The sequence below is a fragment of the Adiantum capillus-veneris genome, chromosome 28 (genome assembly GCF_014529385.1).
Source record: "Adiantum capillus-veneris isolate H3 chromosome 28, ASM1452938v2, whole genome shotgun sequence".
Lineage (NCBI taxonomy): Eukaryota > Viridiplantae > Streptophyta > Polypodiopsida > Polypodiales > Pteridaceae > Adiantum > Adiantum capillus-veneris.
In genome coordinates this window covers 51,352,361-51,369,539 of record NC_140958.1, presented here as the reverse complement: position 1 = coordinate 51,369,539, position 17,179 = coordinate 51,352,361, and the positions used below count along the sequence as shown (strand labels likewise).

At 42.6% G+C, this 17,179-nt stretch overlaps 1 protein-coding gene and 2 pseudogenes across 1 annotated transcript; all 3 read left to right on the top strand.

Annotated features, from left to right (window-relative positions):
- The first annotated feature begins 7,107 nt into the window (after window positions 1–7,107).
- On the top strand, window positions 7,108–7,885 carry LOC147420448 (uncharacterized; annotated as a pseudogene).
- Window positions 7,886–7,934: 49 nt separating this feature from the next.
- LOC147420447 (uncharacterized) lies at window positions 7,935–8,275 on the top strand (annotated as a pseudogene).
- Window positions 8,276–11,964: 3,689 nt separating this feature from the next.
- Window positions 11,965–16,900, top strand: LOC147420446 (uncharacterized). Its single transcript, XM_086504407.1, has 5 exons — window positions 11,965–14,392; window positions 14,481–14,962; window positions 15,039–15,702; window positions 15,873–16,364; window positions 16,445–16,900. The coding sequence occupies exons 1-5, from the start codon at window positions 14,317–14,319 to the stop codon at window positions 16,747–16,749; spliced, it is 2,019 nt and encodes a 672-aa protein (XP_086360533.1). The 5' UTR covers window positions 11,965–14,316; the 3' UTR covers window positions 16,750–16,900.
- Window positions 16,901–17,179: the final 279 nt, after the last annotated feature.

Below are 17,179 nucleotides of genomic sequence, written 5' to 3'. Positions count from 1 at the left end.
TTGACTTTAAAACTGACTATGTAATGAACCTTAATATGGGGTGTGTCTTTTGGGATCTTAAGTGTAGGGATGTTTATTTATGTCAAGGTGAGCTCGGCAATAGGCAGTTTTTCCGTTACGATGATGAAGAAGATGTAATGGCAGATTCCTGCAATATTAAGGAAGTGTCAAATGTTTGGTCAACACTGTTTTCTTTTCTCTCTTTCTGTATTCTCATCAATGTAGTATTCCAAATACGTAATGGAAGCAGCAAGTCTTTTTAGAGTATGTCTACGAGTCTGCACTGAAGTTTGTAGCAATGGCGGAATTCTGTGAATGTTCAGACTGTTCTTCAAACTGTTTGTCAGAATTGAATGATGTTTAAATGGGAGAGTTAAGGGCAATAATATACTGGCAATCACGGTGTTGGTGACGTGTGTTCATGGACGAAGTTACTCTATTCTGTGAGAAGGTGGAGTGCCAGGATGAAGTGGAATCGAAAAGGCATCGGCAGTTATTATGACAGTTTGGTTTTGAAGAGGTCAAGTGACATTGGGTAATCAGTTCTAGATAATTTACCACAACCATCACATTCTTATTTGACAAGGTTGGCTGCGAGCCAGTGGGAGTTGCAGCAACAGGAGGAACATCGTAAAGCGGGACAGGAGAATCGTGAAGACAGAGGTGTCCAAGTTGACAATTGGGAGGAAGCATCAGAGCCGAGTACGAAGGATTTAGAGGTCATTGAGCAATATGGGGGAATTTCAATGAGGCTGAGGGGAATAGGCCATTAGACCCAAGATATGTTGGAGGTGAAGTGTTGCAGCAATTGTGTTTGACAAGGAGAAGATTAGAATATGACCCTCTAGGCATTGGCGGAAATATTCCATGGCAACCAGTAATACCGGGATCATCATCATCATCCTCAGCAGGGTAGTTATCTCCAAATCTGCAAAGGAATATGGCGGTAGCGGCTAGAGCAGATTTACGCGTCAAGTTCGGGACCTTCTCAGGGAAAGCAAGATTGGATAATTTGGTAGCAACTGCCATAAGGGCAGAGAAGAGGTTTGGATTTGTTAACCCAGATTCCTCTAAAAAGAAGTTGAAAAAGAAGGAGAAAAAGGGTAAAAAGAAGAAGAGATCAGCAGATGACAGTAGTGAGGATGAGTCAGATTCCGATTCAGATTTGGATATGGATACAGATACAGATTCAGATTCAGATTCTGATAGCAATTCAGACTCCGATGAGAGTTCAGACTCAGATTCTGATTCAGAGAAGGAGGACAAGAAGAGGAAGCATAAGAAGAAGGGTAAGAAGAAGGCCAAAGGGAATTCTAAGAGTAGTACAGTGGAAATGATGGTAGAGAAGAAATTGAAAGAGTTGGTTGTCAAGCCGAAGTCATCTACCAGGAAGCTCCATTGTGACATTTGTGGAAAAGATGGTCATGTTACACCTAATTGTTGGTATAATCCAAATTTTTGAGGACCAATCCCAGAGAGGATTCAGCAAAATTTGGCACAAGCAAGTGGAGTCTTTTCGGATACAGGTGGACAACAGAAGGTATTTAATAATCTAGGATGGCAGAGAAATCAGCAGCCATTCTTGGGGTGGAGACCACCTTTTAATCAGAATCGACCATTTCGGGGAAATTTCAATCAAGGATTTTGACCAAGGGTTTGGAGGATATCAGAATTTTACGCCATGGGGAGGAAATTGAAATCAGCACAGCAAAACTGGGAGCAGCCCACAGGGGTGGCAACAACCACAAAATTGGAATCCACAAGGGTGGAATCCGCAAATAGGGAATGCGCAGGTACCACAGTTGCCCGCACCACCAACACAACAGGTAGCAACAAAGGAAGCGACTCATAGCAATTTAGTTGGTGTTGAGGTTTTTCAGGATCACAAAGCGAATACGATTTCGGTAGATTGTCCTTTCGAATGTAGTCCTTCAAAGGATATGTGGGAAGATTTGGATAGTTTGGCAGTAACACGTTCAAAAGCACATCTTAAACCACCTCTGGATTGGGAAGAGCAAAGAGATGAAGCAGTTGAGGAAGTTCAAAAGTTGGGTCCTAATGAGACAATTTCTAAAAAGAAGCAAAAGCAGATGCAGAAACTGGTCAATTCTGAGTTACCGTCAGCGGCATTGTTTGAAGAACTGCTAAATACTCCTATGCACTTTACATTGGATCAGTTACTTTCGTTGGTACCAATTTTCCGAGATAGGTTTTATTCTACAACCAGGATGACAAAAGTCTCCATGACTTCAAATGCATTGGAGAAATCAATTGGGAGTTATCAAATTAATCCAGATGATGTGGATTTCACTATACCAACTGTGCAGCTCGAGTTTGATGGCCGTGTGTTTCCAGAAGTTATGTTGGATGGTGGATCTGGGGTGAATATTCTATCGGAAATTGAATTTCACAAGATGACAAATGTGAAGTTGGAGCCTGCACACCATTTCAAGTGCGGATGGTGGACCAATGGAGAGTGCAGCCTATTGGAATGTTGAGATGTCAAACTCTTAAAGTGCATGGATTGTCTTTTACTGCAAATTTTGTGGTGCTGAAGATGCAAGATGCTGGTAATGCTTATTCTATGTTGTTGGGTAGACCATGGTTTAAGTCAGCAAAGCTTAAACAAGATTGGGAAAAGAATGAGGTCATTTTGAAGAAGGGTAAAAAGTCAATGAGGATTCTGATGAGTTCCAAGAAGCAGTTGTTGACATCAATGAAACCAATGTTGGCTCAGACTATAAATTAGCTGAGGAAGTTGAAGATGATGAGGAAGCATGTTTTATAGAGGCTAATCCTACAGTGGTTCCAGTGTTTGAAGTGGATGTTGTGAAGATTGTTGAGAAGTACGTGAATCAGGGAGAGTTGAAGAAGTCAACTAATAAGTTAGAAGCAGTAGATGCAGATCTGAAGTCAGAGCAGAAGTCACAAATTGGTCACAGTAGTGCAGAAAAGGATCAGGATAATTCAGAAGGGGATATTGCACAAAAGGAGGCAATCCTCAGAGCACAGTTTCTTTATGATAAATTGATGGAGAAGGTTTCTAGAGTCAAAGAGGATGAATTGCAGGATCTTGATTTGGGATCTCAAGGGAGTCCTAAAGTTGTCAAAATAAGTGTTCATTTGGATGATGCATTTAAGGAGGAATTGAAGCAGTTGTTGACAGAGTTCATTGATGTTTGTGCTTGGGATTATTCTGATTTGAAGGGCATGGATCCGGCTGTGTATAAGCACAAAATCAATTTGAGGGAGGATGCAGTTCAAGTGATTCAGCAGAGTTATAGAATGAACCCCAATTATGCTAAGCAAGTTAAAGAGGAGTCAGACAAGCTTCTCCAAGTGGGATTTATAGTTCCAATTGATCAAGCAGAATGGTTGTCACCTATAGTGGTGGTTCCCAAGAAGCCAAGGAAGATCCGTGTTTGTGTGGATTACAGGAAGTTGAATGCAGCAACCATTGCAGATCCATTCCCATTGCCATTTTTGGATTCAATCTTGGATGATGTAGCAGGACATGAGATGTACAATTTTCTTGATGGATTTTTAGGGTATAATCAGACTCGGATGGGAGATGAGGATGTAGCTAAGACAGCATTTATTACTGAGTGGGGAGCTTTTGCATACATAGTGATGAGTTTTGGATTGAAGAATGGACCCTCTTCTTACTCCAAAGCAGCATTTAAAACATTTGAACCTTATTTGACAAAGTTCATGAGGATTTTTATGGATGATTTTTTGGTATTTGGTGAGAAGATTAACCATTTGGAATATTTGAGGAAATGTTTGGAAAGATGCCGATTGTTTTGGATGTCTTTGAATCCATATAAGTGTGAAATTGCAGTCCAAAGAGGGAAATTGTTAGGGAATATCATTTCTAAAGAAGGGATTTCCATAGATTCAGACAAGATCATTGCAATTCAGAAGGTAGTAGCACCTGTTAATGTGAAGGAGATTTTCAGGTTCATGGGACAGATTAAGTGGCATAATCAGAATTTGAGGTATTTGGCAGATGTCAGTGCACCTTTGACTCATTTGACAAAGAAGGATGTTGATTTTATATGGGGAGATGCTCAGGAAAAGGCTTTTCAGTGTTTGAAAAAGATGTTAGTGGTATCACCTATTATTCAACCTCCAGATTGGCAGTTGCGTTTCCATGTGTTTGTGGATGCATCGGATATTGCAGTCGGAGTGGTGCTGATGCAGGAGAAGATCCGCAGATGGCTCACACCAGTATATTATGCAAGTCGGATGTTGAAACCGGCTGAGAAGAACTATACTATTACGGAGCGTGAGGCTTTAGGGATGCAGTTTGCCTTGGAGAAATTTTGACATTACTTGTTGGGGAATAAAGTGTTTTTCCATGTGGACCATCAAGCACTTATCTTCTTAGTTAAGAAGCCAAAGCTAGAGGGTAGACTTGCCAAATGGATGCTTTTGTTGCAGGAGTTTGATTATACAGTGTTGCATACACTAGGGAATGAGCATGCAGTGGCGGATTATCTTAGCAGATTGGAGCATTTTGAGGAGACACCAGGAGTGTCAGATCAATTGCCAGATGCGGATTTGTTTTCTGAACAAGGGCAGAATTTTGACATTTGGCATGACCAAATGTTGCAGTTTTTGACAGATGGAGTGTTGCCTTCTGTCATCAGATCAAAGGAAGAAGTTTTCTTTGAGGAGTAGGCCATTTCTAATTATTGTTGGAGCATTGTATAGAAAAGGAACAGATCAGATCATCAGGAGATGTGTGCCTGATGAGGAGCAGAAAGCGGTTTTACAGGAAGCCCATTATGGAACAGTAGGAGGACATTTTTCTGGAGAAATAACAGGGAGAAAGATCATGCAAGCTGGCTTGTGGTGGCCATTGTTGCTCAAGGATGCACATCAGTTTGCAAGGGAATGTTTTCAATGTCAAAAGATTGGACAACCTACTTCAATGGATAGGATGCAGGATCACCCAATTTTACCACTTGAACCATTTCAAAAGTGGGGATTAGATGTTGTTGGGCCAATATCACCGAAAGCTAGCAGAACAAGAGCAAGATACATTTTGGTTGCAACAGACTATGCTACCAAATGGGTGGAAGCAGTATCTTTGAGGGATATTAAAGCAGCAAGTATTGCTAGATTTTTGTATACAAACATTATGACGAGATTTGGATGTCCCATTGAGTTAGTGTCAGATCAGGGTGTGCATTTTCTGAATTCACTAATTGCCGAGTTGACAACTACACATATGATTTTGCACAAGAAGTCAACTCCATATCATCCGCAGGCAAATGGTCAAGCTGAGAGTACAAACAAGGTGCTCGTGAGAATTCTAAAAAAAGATTGTCTCAGAAAATAGAAAGGATTGGGATGACAAATTGGATTTAGCTTTATGGTCGTTTTGTACAGCATATAAGGTTGCCACAGGGATGACACCTTTCAAATTGGTTTATGGGATTGAGGTTTTTGTTCCCATGGAGTATGTGATTCCAAGTCTGAGATTGGCAGTTCAACATAGGCTGAGTCCTGAGGATTTTGTGTTGTATAGACAGAGGGAGTTGTTGAATTTGGAAGAGGATCGGATTCATAGTACATATGCAGCAGATATTGGACAAAAGAGACGACAAGCTTGGATGATAAGGCAAGTTAAGTTCACAAAAATTTAGAAGGGTGATTGGGTGATGTTGTACAATTCCAAGTTGGGACCACACCCAAGAAAAATGAAGTTAAGGTACTTTGGGACTTATCAAATTGTAGAAGAATTAGGCCAAGGAACATTCAGATTGAGGGATGTTTTTGGTACACTTGTTGTGAAACCGGCCAATCGCTTTAGGATGAAGAAATTTTATGGCAAGGTTCTCGAGATTCCAAGATGGATGGTAAACAAGGCTGAGGAAATTGGAGTGAAATGGGTACAACCAGTGTTGGAGTTCAAGGCGGACTCTTTGGGGAGCATTGACCGCCATATAGTGTCCAGTAGTGGGTTCATGTTGCAAAATGTGGTCGGATTTGGTTTTGACAAAAGTGTGGTATTGGAGAAAATCCGCAGCGGAATTGCATTGGGTGGCATTGTCCAGGGGGTTATGTCATCAAGGAAGTCACCAGTTTATGGCGTGGAATGTTTTTAAGAGAGATTCCCTTGAAGTGAGTGGTCCAATCAACACATGTGTGGGGGTATTAACACGCACTTTCAGAATAAGGACCATCATGGGGTGGTCAGCGCCCGATTTGAGGTGAAAGGCCACACTCATTTTACATGCAAGTATCCCACGTTCGTCATCAAAAGAAGCTTTCCCATTGTGTGTGTGTTTCCTATCACCTTTGACGCCATGTCTTTTGAAAGATTCAGAAAATCTGCATTGCCTAAACAGTAGGAGCTAGGTGAGGAGGAGATGACGCAAACCCGATCAATGAAGATGGCCATGGAGGAGCTGTTACGCCCCCGCAGAGAAAGTATTCAGAGCGTGGAGGAAATTGAGGGGGCAGAATCCGGTGGAGACGATGCTCTGGAGGAGATGGAGGTCGATGAGATATTCGACGTTCATTATCGTGATACAGAGGTATGGTTGCGCCGGGTTGGCCTTTATGAGTATGCATGTTTACCATGGGATCTTTGGGAGAAGAATGAGTTTGCAGAGTCGCAGCTTTGCCACCTTAGGGAAAATGCTGGCTATATCATGGAGGGAAAGGACGTTTCCCCAAAGTTGGTGACAAAACTTTTCAAGGTTGCTCACAATCCTTTGCATAAGGCAATTAAAGTGATAGATGCGGTGATGAGGTCCAAATTTGGGCAGCCAGAAGGCAGTAGGGCTTATTATATGGTGCGGAATTGTGGCAAACTCCGCAGTACTCACTTATTTTGGTATTTGGATAGGGTTTGTTTGTTGGCAAAAACCGCCTATATGTCCAAAGAAGCGTTTGCTCCAATTTATCATGCAGAAAGAGGGAAAAAGGTGGATCGGGCATCCTTCATTTTTGACAGGTTGCAGCTTTCAAATCCAAGGGATAAAAGGAGGTCACCGTCTGTTTCCAAGGTAGCTCCTTACTTGCAGGCAATTTTCTCCTATGTGTTGTAGGTACCTCTCACACCCACACCACCGAGCTTTGGTAAGAGTCTAGATGTGCAGAGCTTGGGTGATGCAAAGCGTCAGAAGTTGGATTGGGATATGCCTAGTGGGGACAGGCTTAAATTTGCATTGGGCCAAGGAAGTAAGTTAGCAGCTGGCACATATGAAAAGGTGCAGTCATCAGGGAAGGTCACTCTTTTCCCTTCTAAGACAAGATTGCAAAAAATTGACACCAAGAGCCATATCATAACTCTGTTTCGGCGGAAGGTTCGCGAGGGTTCAGGGGAACAGACCCCGGTGACACAGGCCATTAAAACAACCCCTTTTGCTAAACCTGCAAGTGTTAAGTTGGATGGGGTGTTCTCAGTTCAAGATGCTGTTTAGAGTTTGTCGGACTTGAATCGGTTTATCTGCAATCAGGAGGCTATGATCCTCACCTCTGAGATGCAAAAGGTTGAGGGAGAACGCATTGATAGCTTGGAGTGTGAAGTCGGTCAGCTGCAAATCCGGGTGGATGAAGTATTGAAGGAGAAGACATTATTACAGGAGGAGTTAGCTCGCGTCAGTGTGGATATGCTTAATCGGATTTTTGAGATGGCAGGAACTGCACAAGAGTTTCAGATATGGGCAGATGGGCTTAAGGAGGCCACAGAGAAGCAGTTTCATGAAGTGGAGGATAAGATTGCACATCTTATTGCAGATAACAATTTCTTGATGAATAGGTTAACTCCATTGGTGGATCTGGAGAGGGCCACTTTGGATGGCCAGGGTGTCATAGGTGTGTTGATCTCTGATGCAGATGTGGATTTTTTGAAGAAAGAGGTGTTTGATTACACCAAGGAATTGTGGCACCAAGCAGCAGGGCTTTTTCAAGAACACATGGCGAAGTCGATTGATAGGTACAAGTCGTGGTTTGAAGCTACTGGAGAGCATAAGGTCCGCGAGGAGAATGTCGCGCTGCGTGAGTGGAATGTTGAATTGGAAATGCAATTAGAATCAATCGACAAGCAGCTGATGCATACTACTATTCAAATGGGACCACAAGCTACAAATGTGCAGGAACTACATGAGAGTAGCATGGAGACAGTTTTGCAGAAGGTTCACTTCTTGTGGTTGAGGTGGATGCAAAACTACTGGCAGTACAATTACCTGTGGTAGAGGATGCAATTGTTGAAGTGGAGCAGAAGCAGGGACTGAATGCAAAAAATCAAAGTGGCTGAACATGGATCAAGGGATCATGGGTCCGAGGTCAGCCTATGGCTCAAGCCACCGGGTTGTGCCAAGTGTTAAGGCTACACCTCGATGGAGTAGGATTTTGACTTTAAAAGTGACTATGTAATGAACCTTAATATGGGGTGTGTCTTTTGGGATCTTAAGTGTAGGGATGTTTATTTATGTTAAGGTGTGTTCGGCAATAGGCAGTTTTTCCATTACGATGATGAAGAAGATGTAATGGTGGATTCCTACAGTATTAAGGAAGTGTCAAATGTTTGGTCAACACTGTTGTCTTTTCTCTCTTTCTGTATTCTCATCAATGTAGTATTCCGAATGCGTAATGGAAGTAGCAAGTCTTTTTAGAGTATGTCTACGAGTCTATACTGAAGTTTGTAGCAATGGCAGAATTCTGTGAATGTTCAAAGTGTTTGTCAGACTGTTTGTCAGAATTGAATGATGTTTAAATGGGAGAGTTAAGGGCAATAATACATGTGAGCCTACTAAAGCCTTACAAAGGAGAGCCACCGCAAGAACCAACTATTGAAGACCCATCGGAGATTTAGGACCAAGAAGAGGTGCTGCAGCCCGAGATCCATTCTCCGACATGAAGACAAGGTATTAAGAGGCGGTAAGACTATCCGATGATATCTTATTAAGTTTAATAATTATCCTTTTGAAGATGCTAGATGGATGCAAGGCATACAATTAAAGGATAATCTAAACCTTGTCAATGCTTACAACGCTTCCCTAGAGTAAGCAAATGTGCAAATGTTTAAAATGAACAAAGTTTTGTCTTATAAGGCTCTCTTTTTCTTTATTGTGCACAAATGTTAAGTAGTATGCATGCTTAGAATCAAGTTTGCGGAGACGACATCTCCCAAACACCAAGTAGAGCTTGTCACTCTACTATGGAAGATTGATAGGACTAATGTATAGACATGCTTGCGACAGCCTAAGGTTCTCAAGCGCCAAATGGGTTAGTCATCCATTCTGGAACGATGTCGTAGGGTAAGATAGGGATCCTCTACCCGCTAGAAAAAGGACTAATGAATGGCCTTTATCTTCTCTACCCCATAGCCGAGGACGACTATGATTTCAAGAGAGAGGTAATGTCATAATAACTAATATCTAATTCTCCTAAATGATTTTCTCTAGATAAACTGATCATTTAATATGGGCAAGTGCCAGGGGAGAAAAAGTTAGAATATTGATTAAGCTGGCAGACCGGCCACAGTAGGGATCCAAAGGAGGGAAAATAGGGATCCAAAGGAGGGGGGGCATTTGCAAAAGAGCAATGTGCAACAATGGGCTCCAAAGACCTTAGGATTCAACCCATTAAGATTTCCAAAATTCTAAGGTTCCAAAATTCAAAGGTAAGTCCAAATGGTCAAGCTTAGTGGAATTGGACGCTTTGTGAGTGTACAAAAAGTCTTCAAGTGGTCCTAGATTGATGGGGGCGAGCCCTTTTAGTAGGGGATGAGAGAGAAACACACTCACACAAGCTCATGTATAAAGCAAGAAGACTCTCTCTCTCCTTCTCAAGCTTTAAAGGAAAGCTTATCACCTACTCCAAGCTTGTGAGAAGGGAGGCCTACACCAACAACTCTTGGCTTTGTGATGCAAATCCAACCAAGAGACAAGCTTCAATGCATGCTCATCTCTTCTACCATGCTAATTACTAAACTATGCTATGCTAATATGAGTGATTCTGTGAGGAGATGTATATCTTTCTCGTAAGACTACTCCTTCTTCCTTTCAATCTACTCTCATACCCCGCTAGCTCTCACCATCTTCAAAGGTGTGAGGTCTTGGGTCTGAGACCATGAGAGAATTGATGTTGTGTTTTATAAGTATTTTGCTTAGTGCTTGAAGCTTCCATCTTCATTGCACTAGCTAGTATTGAAGGAACACAAAGAATTGTATTGTAAAATGTCTCTCTTGATGGGAGAAACCTAAAATACAAAGCCTTTTGGAGGGGGGACCGTGGGCTCCATGTAAATCTGGTCCTCAACAGTTGTCAATAACTTAATTTCTCTCTCTTTTGAAGTATTTTTCATGCCTATCTCACTAGGTGTTATGCTTTTTGTTGCTCTCTCCACCCAAGCACTCTTGTTAATTATGCTCATTAGGAATCTATTCTAATGAAATGCTCACTATGTTCATGTTATTCTTCGCTACATACAAGTTACTAGGCCATTAAATGTTACAATTTGCATAAGAGTCCAATGTCCTTTTCCTCCCTTCTAAGTCCACTCCCCATCTATCAAGATCCGATGGCTCCCTCTCCAAGTCGTCAAGCTCTCTCGACATTTCTTGCTATGGACCACAAAGGAAGACGTGGGAACCCCTCCACCTTAAGTGCTTGTTGGACAATAGCTTTTCAAAACTTTTCAATAGGTTTCTCGAAAAGAGAGCAAACACGTTAAGGAAAAAAAAAAAGTTTTGCAAGTAACTAACTCTACCAGTTACTTTGGGAAGGATTAAAAAAAAAACATTTAAGTTACTTTCGAAAAAACCTAAACTTTGAGTTAGTTTAGGGGGACAAAAACTTTAAGTAACTGGACGAGTTACTTTTATATTAGAAAAATAAAATAATACTTCTTTTAAAAAATATTTTTTAAAAGTAACTTGATGAGTTACTTAAAATTTTTAAAATTAAAAAATAAATAAAGAAACTCGTCTAGTTACACAATGAAAACATGACTGTCATGGAAGATAGTGCCACGTAACTCGGCAACTTACATGGTGGTTCGACTCGGTGAGTTGAGTTTGCCACATCAATTCGGCTTTGAGCACCACGTTGGACCACCATGTAACTTGTGGAGTTACGTGGCCGCCTGATGTGGCGCTTGAATCGAGATCGATATGACAAACCTAATCCGTTGAGTTGGACCACCACGTAACTCGTCGACTTACCTGGCACTATCCTCCATGGCGGTGTGTGTAGTTGAGGTAGCAGACGACATGTGCCACATGGAGTCGCCACGTAACTCACCGAGTGACGTGGTGGCTTCAACAAGTCACTCGACGAGTTTGGAACAAGGCCACGTGGTGGGTAGTGGTGCTTCAGGAGCAAGAGTATCTCGTCGAGTTATCACATCGCGGATGTCACGCTTGCGAGGGAACTACAAAAAGTGGGTATGCCTTATCATGCATACACCCATCAGCGTCTTGACTAGTTCCACATGCCTTCAAGATGCAACCGTATAAGGTGATTGCATATGGAGAGATGCCCTCCCCTTATATCTACTAAAAACAGCGGAGAGCTTGTTTGCCTTGTCCTATTGCGTATACCTTCAATGTGTGTGTTCCAAGGGATAATATCCCGGCAAGGAAGCTCGTTCAAGAATTTTTGCGCTTTGGCAAGTGCATCACAGTTGACATACATACTGACTAACTGTTTCCTAAGTATGTGTTCTTCTCAAGTAACTCACTACAGGGAATATCGGCATCTATCTTACTGCCTCGGCGTTCAAAGTTTGTGAAAATGTATAAACAATTACTCTATTGTTATTTGCTTGTAGTTAAAACCTATACTCTTTATATTAAGATATTTTTAATGATATGCAATAAAAAAGTTTATTGATCAGAAGGGGTTTTTTAATTATGTTAAAATTTTAGAGAAGGGCTGAATTAATATAATGAAAAAAACATACATTTTTTTTTTTAAATGACCTCATGTTCACATGTGCTATACTGCATTTCTTTTAAGTGGACTCCCCGGGAGATTACTCTTGGAGCTTAGCTTAGCATAGTAATATAGATGGTAGAGAATATGAGCATGCAATTGAAGCTTGACTCCTGGTTGGATTTTCATTCTATAGCCAAGAGGTCTTGGTGTATGCTCTCTACTTCTCAAGCTTGGAGAAGGAGATGGAGTTCTTGCTCAACACAATGAGAGAATGTGTCAGTGTGCGTGCAAGAATGAGCAATAATGATGTCCCTTCCTTGCCTAGGTCGACCCGTCTCTCTTTACTCTAGCTTGATCCCTACTGGCCCTGGTCATTTCAAGCAATAGGGATAGCATTTGGACAAGTGTCCTTCTCTTCCCCTTGGAGAGAGAGACCTTAACTAATTAATTACATGCATCTAAATTCTCACCGGACCTCCCTAAAAGCCATCTAATAGGATTCATGCACACCATGAGGGCAGCATGGGTAGAGTCTTGACATGTGTCCTTATTGCCTCTTGGGTCTTGAGTGTGTGTGTGTGTGTGTGTGTGTGTGTGTGTGTGTGTGTGTGTGTGAGAGAGAGAGAGAGAGAGAGAGAGAGAGTTCTCTCTCATGCCCCTATCTTTAGGGCTCGCCCCCTCCTTTGTAGGCATCCTTTTTTACTTGCACATCACAAGCACCTTGGTCATCAAGCATGACAACTTACAAGCACCTTGGTCATCAAGCATGACAAGCACCTCAAACACCTTAGTCATCAAACACGACAAGCACCTTAGTCAGCTCAAGCATGGCAAGCACCTCAAGCACAGGCCTAGCTTACCCAAGGTCGAAAGTGTCAAAAGGTCTTAGGTCTAAGAAATTTTAACACTAACCTTTGGAGGTCTTTAATGAAGCTAACCCTAAGGTCTTTTAAGATCCATTACGTGCTCATTGCTCTTTGGTAGACCATCTCCCTTTTGGACCCTTCATGAGATGTAGCCTTCCCTCCCTTTAGTCCCGTGTTGAGATAGGTCCAAAAGCACATATCTATGTGGCCTTCACTGAAACTGAGCGCCTCTTAGTGACACGGCCAAGAACCACGTCGCCATGAATCCCATCAATACCATTTTTGGTACATTCTTATGTCTTGATTTGGTTTGATTTTCAAGGTATGCATAATATGTAACTAGTATGTGCTTGGATAAGAAGTGCAAGGGAGCTCCATGTCAAGAACATCATTGCTTGGTGTTTTTTTTCTTTGCTCGTGGTGTGAAAGGCGACCGATTTTAGAAGAGGAGGAGTTGTCCTCCTCCTCTTGGAAACTTTCCATGTTGTTATAGAGTTTGAACTCCCGCCATGCTCAAGACTGTTAAATGCTTTGACCACCAAATGGAAACTTCAGTTCCATGAATTCATTCACGGTTGAACACTGTCATTTATGTTTGTTTTGCTTAGGTGTAGTCGACAGAGGTGCAATGCTTTTCCCTACTGTAGAAGATTGTTAGGTATATTGGGATCCAAGTGTACTTACCACGTTGTTGTCCACTTCATGGTCATCTAGGCCACTCATTAATAACAGCTATTGCCAAAGCCATGTTGAGTGTGTCCTTTAAAGAGCTAGTTCGAGACCCAAGGCTTGGCATACTTTCAATTGTCAAGCAATAATTCACAGCAAGGTTAAAAAAGCAAAGAAACTTGATCTCGTCACCCGCAATGAAGTCGGCATCGGCTCTGTCGGTCGCTTTGTTGCTTTGTTGCTGGACAGTGTTCAGGAAAAATATGTCTCAGCTTAATATCGTGCCGTTTCCACTTTCAATAATGCCGGTTGAGGGCAAGGGAAAAAGAAGAAATTCTGCCTCAAAATAGAGAAAAATAGTGTAAAAACGCAAAAAATACCCCTGGTTTTCTAAAATTTCCTCTTGGCAAACTCAGGGAAAGGAAATTTGTATGTTTGGAAAAATGATTTTTTCCCGAACACTGCTGTTGGATGCCTCTGCTCTTTCAGCCCATGAATGCCATTAATTACTATTCCCTCATCGCCACCTACCTCCATCTGCATTGTTCGCATTTGCTCTTGGCTCATCACTCCACACGAGCCCTCACATCGCCATCTAGGACGCTATTGACTACTCCACACAGGTGGTGATTCCTCTCTAGGCCGTTGGATTTTTTGGTCTGCTAGGTTGACTTTCAATTGCATAAGCAGCACAACAAGCAAGCCCAATTATTACATCCACATTGCATATGTGCCAATGATCGAAAAAGAAGCATGTGCTTATTAATATTGTTATGCAGGTTTGTTTAACTGAACTGTCCTTGGATCTGCGGCAGCCGTCTGGCAAAGAGTGCTTGGGCCCGCAACCTCAATCTGAACACGCTTCTAATCTTAAGACCGGATGCGACGTCGAAGTGAACAAGCAAAACATGCACAAGCACAGAACATGCCAGATGGAGCTGCTACAGGGAGCCGAGGTGAGCAGGTTCGAGAGGCTTGAGGGCCATATTGCAGGAGAGTGGGGGGACGAATCCACTTGCAGCTAATTAGGATCCGATCCGACAGAGCGACGCTTAGACCAGGAGGAAGAGATTGTCGTGCTTCAGAACCACCTACTGCCGCTGGTTCAACCTTTCTTGACTCATGTTCCTGAGCAAGAAACCTTCATCTTCCCTGCAGTCTACACAGGTTTGCCTTCTAACCTCTGTTGTACAGGCGTGCCTTCACTGAGCCCCGACCTGCCATCAATGGGCTGCAGACCCGTTGGGTGCTATGGAGCATGGGACCTGCACGATGGACGAATGTTGATCAAGGCATGGTGCAGGGGGTACGTAGTCTTGGAGAGTTCACGAGTTTATTTCGGAGCTGTTGTCCGTGCAACGAGTCGCGGAAAAAAAAAGCAACGTTGCATCAAGAAAAGCCACAAAAACAAGGCAGGCCGCAGCGCGATCAAAAAAAGCAAGGCCATGCCGTGCGATTCGGGTCAGAGCCAATGGCTTAGATCATGCCAAGCGGCCTCTTCTGGGCTCAAGAATCGGCGAAACCATGTAAGGCTAACCAAGTAAAAAGCGACTTCACAGAAAGCGATTTCTCTGCTTGTTGATGCGCCATCATCGTCAACAGCGCCAAGCCAATATGGGGCGAGCGAAGCTGGAGAATGTGATGCTGAGCTCCAAGAGCAGCCGCAAAGAATGCTTCAACAAGCGCTGCAGAGGAGCCTTCAAGAAGATCTATGAGCTTGCCCGCATCTGCGGCGCCGGCGTGCGCATGATCATCGAGGGCGAGGATGGAAACATCTATCAGTTCCATCGCCGATTGAACCCTGCCCTTCATCCCAAAGCTGTTGAGAATGACCTTGACGACACCGCCTTGGCCACGTCTGGTGCACTGGCGATGATCGACACCCCATCGCATAACATTGATCCAGACATGGCCCGTCCCCGCACCCTTCCCCCGCCTTCCACTCGCTCCTTCTCGTCCAAGCAGTCAACTAACCGCTACATGTTCTACAACGGCGGTCGCACCATGCTTGACAGCGGCATGCCTGTGACCCGTGATTTACGACAACGCCTCCTTGACCCTGACAACTGCAATTGCTTTGATTGCAATAACGGCTACAGCAATGGGCTCTTTGAGACCATCTCAGTAGACCATGCGTTGCCGCCCCTTTACGGAGACGACCGCCCCTTTTTCCAGAAAGCTCCATTCATGGGCAATGCTCTATCTGACATGTACATGAATCCTGACATTCAACATGACAACGTCGCAATTACATCTGAAACAGAAGGTTAGACATTTTCTCACCCTTTGTTTTGTACTGTCCGATGATTGATTATCATCATTAGACTGGTGTTTGTGAAGCAAAAGGGTGTGTGTGCGTGTGCCCACGCACGCACGCACGCACATGTACCTTGCATGCATGGTCACCACTTACAACGGAGATACCATAAATTGCAGGCACTGGGCCAACTGGCATATCTGAGGATCATGATTTCAAAGGCATTGACAGATATAACGACATTCCGCCAACCTATCAAGATCCTGCTGATTGTACAAACATTCACCGATCAAATAGCGCCATTCTGCCAACATATCAAGAGACAGATTTTAACAACATTCAAAGCCATAATGCCATGCCATCGACGTACCACTTTCATGACTATCAAGATCAAAATGCCATGTCGTCGACATATCAAGGCCATGATTTTAAGAACATGGACGACAACCATAATGCAGTACTGTCAACACACCAATTGCACGGTCATAATGCAGCAATGTCATTAACATATGAAAATCATGATGTTAAAGATATCAGTCAAAATGGCATGCATCCAGTATTCATACATGAGACCTCAGCTCAACAAGTAGGACAATATGGAGCTCTTACATTACCAGCATTGCCATACCAAGCATCTGATCAATTTACAACGACAGCATTAACATCCCAAGGTACCGCTTCTTGGTTTTACACACATACGTCTAATTTTTTGTGTACTACTAATTAGATATGTCTGCTTGATAAACTGCAGAGAACAATTTGGTTATGGGGAATTGTGAGCCGCCATCGGTGGTTGATTTTCCGGACCGCAATATTGATGACCCCAACAATAACATATATGCTTTGCTGGATGATCCAGTCGATGGAATGTTTGCTTTGCTAGATTGCTACTGTGGTAGAGAAAATTGTGAGGATATGGAAGGTTGCTTCACCAAAGCTTTAGGATGCAACCGGATCTCAGAGCCACAATTGTCAAACATCCAGCCTACGGATGCCGGTAATGATCTAAAAGTTGATCCTTCTAGCTTACCAACTCCTAGTAACATGATTTTTTGAAGTAGCTCATCCAACAAGGAGCGATTGAGTGTACATATTACAAAAGGAATAGCTCTCAATGAGTAGTTTCAACTTTTTACAAGATCTTGGACTAATTCTCTTGGAGGTCACCTAAAACATATATACCTATCATGTGGGTTCAACATAATGATATTTTTAATTCCAAAATTTGTTACATTGTTATTTACAAAGGGATGTGCTATAATTTACAGATTGCATTATATAAAAAAATGATTTCCAAAAAAAGTTTACAGATAGAATAGAAAAAGGATGTGTTCTAAACTTGCAAAATTGAGAGAAGGGATTTTCATAATAACCTTTGAACGCACAGGATATGGTAGTTTTATATGTAGTGAACACTCTGTGCGCTAATTATGTGCATCAACAATCAATAGTAGAAGCTCAGTACCATGCATATGCTTGCCTGATC

Excerpts from the sequence above, each read along its gene's own strand:
- LOC147420446 (XM_086504407.1), top strand. The coding sequence starts at position 14,317 with ATGCGACGTCGAAGTGAACAAGCAAAACATGCACAAGCACAGAACATG. Across the intron at positions 14,393-14,480 it reads AGCTGCTACAGGGAGCCGAG|AGCGACGCTTAGACCAGGAG; the intron begins GTGAGCAGGTTC and ends CCGATCCGACAG. Across the intron at positions 16,365-16,444 it reads GACAGCATTAACATCCCAAG|AGAACAATTTGGTTATGGGG; the intron begins GTACCGCTTCTT and ends GATAAACTGCAG.